The sequence below is a fragment of the Stegastes partitus genome, unplaced genomic scaffold (assembly GCF_000690725.1).
Source record: "Stegastes partitus isolate 25-593 unplaced genomic scaffold, Stegastes_partitus-1.0.2 Scaffold2363, whole genome shotgun sequence".
Taxonomy (NCBI): domain Eukaryota; kingdom Metazoa; phylum Chordata; class Actinopteri; family Pomacentridae; genus Stegastes; species Stegastes partitus.
In genome coordinates, this window is record NW_007580094.1 from 45,672 (window position 1) to 49,059 (window position 3,388).

General features: G+C 48.6%; 1 protein-coding gene across 1 annotated transcript in view; it reads right to left on the bottom strand.

The window, feature by feature from the left end:
* The window catches only part of LOC103374804 (transient receptor potential cation channel subfamily M member 1-like), a 52,397-nt gene that overhangs the window by 32,793 nt on the left and 16,216 nt on the right, over window positions 1-3,388 (bottom strand). Inside the window, exons 6-8 of the mRNA XM_008304955.1 lie at window positions 3,109-3,239; window positions 2,858-3,029; window positions 84-258 (exon numbers count right to left, since the gene is read on the bottom strand). Of these exons, the coding sequence (XP_008303177.1) occupies window positions 84-258; window positions 2,858-3,029; window positions 3,109-3,239 (478 nt within the window). The remainder of the gene's footprint in view (window positions 1-83; window positions 259-2,857; window positions 3,030-3,108; window positions 3,240-3,388) is intronic.

The following is a 3,388-nucleotide window of genomic DNA, read 5'->3' on the forward strand; positions in this document are numbered from 1 at the left end:
CAGGTGATCAGGTGATGTTCACAGTGTAATACATCAGCCTGAACCTGATAACCGGTTGACTTTAAGGTGTGACTCGTCCTCACCCGTCGTCCTCGCAGTATCTGTGAGCAAATGAAATGATGTCGGAGGCTCGACCGCTGCCGTCACAAACCACCACCGGAACCGGAGGCTCCTCCTTCAGACTCTCCAGCACGATGGTGATGACGTTCGGACCGCCCTCCACAATCAGACACACCACCGGGACACCCTGACCCAGACCTGAAGGAACCATAGCAGCAGATTAGTTTCAGTTTCACTGAAAACACCATGAAACACCTGTCAGTGGCATGGTTTAGCTGAGCTCAGCAAAAAGAGGAGGAGACATGAGCAGTTAGCGCTGAGTGTGTGATGTTACTGAGCTATGGTCTGGGCCATCAGCTGGTGCTTCCAGTTGTTCTTCACTTGGCTCTGACTCCTTTAAATGAGTTTACTGAAGCTCTGGACAGCAGAAGCCTCGATGCTGTTTCTACTCAAGTTTCAAAAGCCTTCAACAGCATTTGTTGTTCTGTTCAGCTCAGACTGAGTCCAGGAGCCTGACCCTAACCCCAGAGCGTCCGTCCACTTTGTTTTACACCAAGAATGAATCACTGACTCAGAGTACAAATGGACAACCGTGTTCAGCTTAAAGTTATCTGTAAGCTAGCTGCCTTACAATCTTCAGTAAAACAAGCTAAGACTTCCTTAAAGTCAGATTCAATCCGTAGGAGAAGCTGGGAGAATGCTTTAACTGCTCAACAGCAGATCCTCACTGAGACATAAAACAACAACAATAACACTAACAAACCTCTACTGATACCTTGAGATGTAAAAATATGAAAATAAATGTTGGTTGATCGAAACATCTTGTTCAATGAATTGATCTTTGACAGACTTTGACGTTGGTGTCCTGGTGGGGAAACTCTTTTCCACAGCACCATCCAGGACACACGGGTCACATAGACGTGTGGTTTTCACTCTGTCCAGTCGCCTTGGCCTTTTGTTAAGGGTTGCTCTGATGGACGGCGTCATGCTTCGGCCTGCTCCAGCTCGTCTCCATCTCAGTGTTGTGTGTCTGTGCCGTTGTTCAGCTCTGTGAGGTCTGGTGGGAAGACGGGTTCTTTGGAGGCTGTGGTGGTTATGAGTTTGGTTTTGTTTTTCTTTTAGGGTCTGTCTAATTCGTGGTGTTATCCAACGCTTGGAGTTTGGATTTTTTTGTTGTTTTAACACGAATAATTGTGTTTATGCAGAAACTGATGAAATCCAAAATGACAGAAACTCTATCATTCAGATCACCATCAAAAATACTCCAGTCAGTGCATGCCAGGGAACCTTGCACATGTGAAATGGCGCCCCCTGACCACTGTGGAGCGCTGTAGCGTGTGACGTTTCAGTTCTTGTCTGTAGAGCGGGTTAGGGTTATGAACGGGACTGGAATGCATCGGTGATGTTACCACGGAACATGTCCAAGATGTTTGCATCCACATACTGATGGAATGATGGTCATACATTGTTCAGTGTGCATGTGTTGAAATCCCCCAGAATAAGCACCGGAGCCCCGGGACACTTGGCCTTCATAGCATTAGCATCCTTGGCTACAAGCTCCGCTGCTGTTTTGGTGTTAGCACTGGAACAACATAAATACGGCTGACCATGATCGTTGGAAGCTACCAGGGAATGTAGAAAGGAAGGAGTGACACGGTCGGCAGCTCCAGGTCCGGTGAACACATCTTAAGATGCACTTTGATGTTGTTACACCATCTGTTGTTGATGTCAAGGCAGACAGACTCCACCACCCCACATCTTCCCAAAGCGTCTCTGTCAGACCTGATGAGGGTGAAGTTGTCCAGGCTGACTTCGGCTTTAGGGACTGTTTCATCCAGCCAGGTTTCACACAGGGCGATGACACAGATGTCCCTGAAAACCCTTTCCAGTTGGCACCGGGCATGGAGTAAATCCATTTTGTTACGGAGAGAACAGACATTCGACAATAACATGGAGGGGAGAGGAGGGCAGAAAGGACGTCTCCCCCTCTACAACAAATACCTCCATGTCATCCTCTTTCCTCGGCCAAAACTCCAGTGGCAAATCCACAGCAGGCTTGGTTTTACACAGCATCGAGGTCCGGAGTAGCAGAAGCTCATCGCAGCTGTAGGCAAGTAACCTGTTGCCGGTGTTGACTCAAAGGCCATCGCAAACAAACCACAGAACTACGAGCGGAGTGATGATCACTTTAAGCAACTGGGCCATGTCCAACAATAGAGCGAAAACTACAGAAAACACGTACTTAACTATACAAGTAACAAACTTGGAGAGGACATACAGAGAGTGGTCTGTGCCACGCCCTCCGCAGGCAGCCAGCTTTCTTTTTCATTAGGAACAGTTTCAAATCAAACGAGAACATTAAATCTGTCGAGGTCATTAACCGCCACCGATGCCTTTGTCATGGTGCCCATTGATAACTAGTTTTAGTTACTGAGGTCTTGCTGGATCTTTATTGAGTTTTTGGTAGTTGCTGTTTTTTCTTGGTAATTGTGGTGGTTTTGCATGATTCTAGTTGTCATTTAATAGTTTCTGTTTTGTTTTGTTTCCCAGGTGGATTCTGATGGTTTAAGTGGTTTTGGTGGTCTGGGTCAGCCTGTGGTTCTGTCGGCTCCTCGGTGGTTGAAGTGAGAGGTGACGGCTGAGCCTCCCTTTGCTGTCCCTGCCTTACAGACTGCTCCAGGCATAGGATGACAAAGGGAAACCCACAGGTCACATGGTCGGTCACCTGGACCGGTGAGCCTCGTGGGTGTGAACACACTGATTGGCTGTCTGGGCAGGTCACATGTGTGCGACTCACGTGTGTTGATCTTCTGCAGAGCGATGTGTTTCTCCAGCTGCCGGCGGAGGCGGACCTCAGCGCCATACTTGCTGCTGGTCCCGTTATCGGCCAGGATGAAGTGGGAGTGGCTACTGTTCAAGACTGACAGCTTGCTGAGCGGGTTGGACATGGTCTGGTAGGACCGGGTCACCTGAAACACAGCAGGCAGAGGTGAGTCAGGAGGGCCTTCATGGTAAAGATCTTAGTCCGGGTCTGTCTGGTTGTCTTACGTCTCTGCCGATCAGGTCTTCTTTGTTCTCCACGATCCCCCACGGTGCGATGCCGATAGCACACACTTTACCTCTGGACTTGGATGAATGGTCTTTCAGAGCATCTCCAACATGGCGGACCACTCCTGAAACACAACAGAGGAGATCAGGGTCAAAGATTGGGAGGTCTGGATCAGACAGAAAGCATGGACCAGAGCGAAACAAGTAGCTTAGCCTAGCATAGACACTGTACACAGAGCGAAACAAGTAGCTTAGCCTAGCATAGACACTGTACACAGAG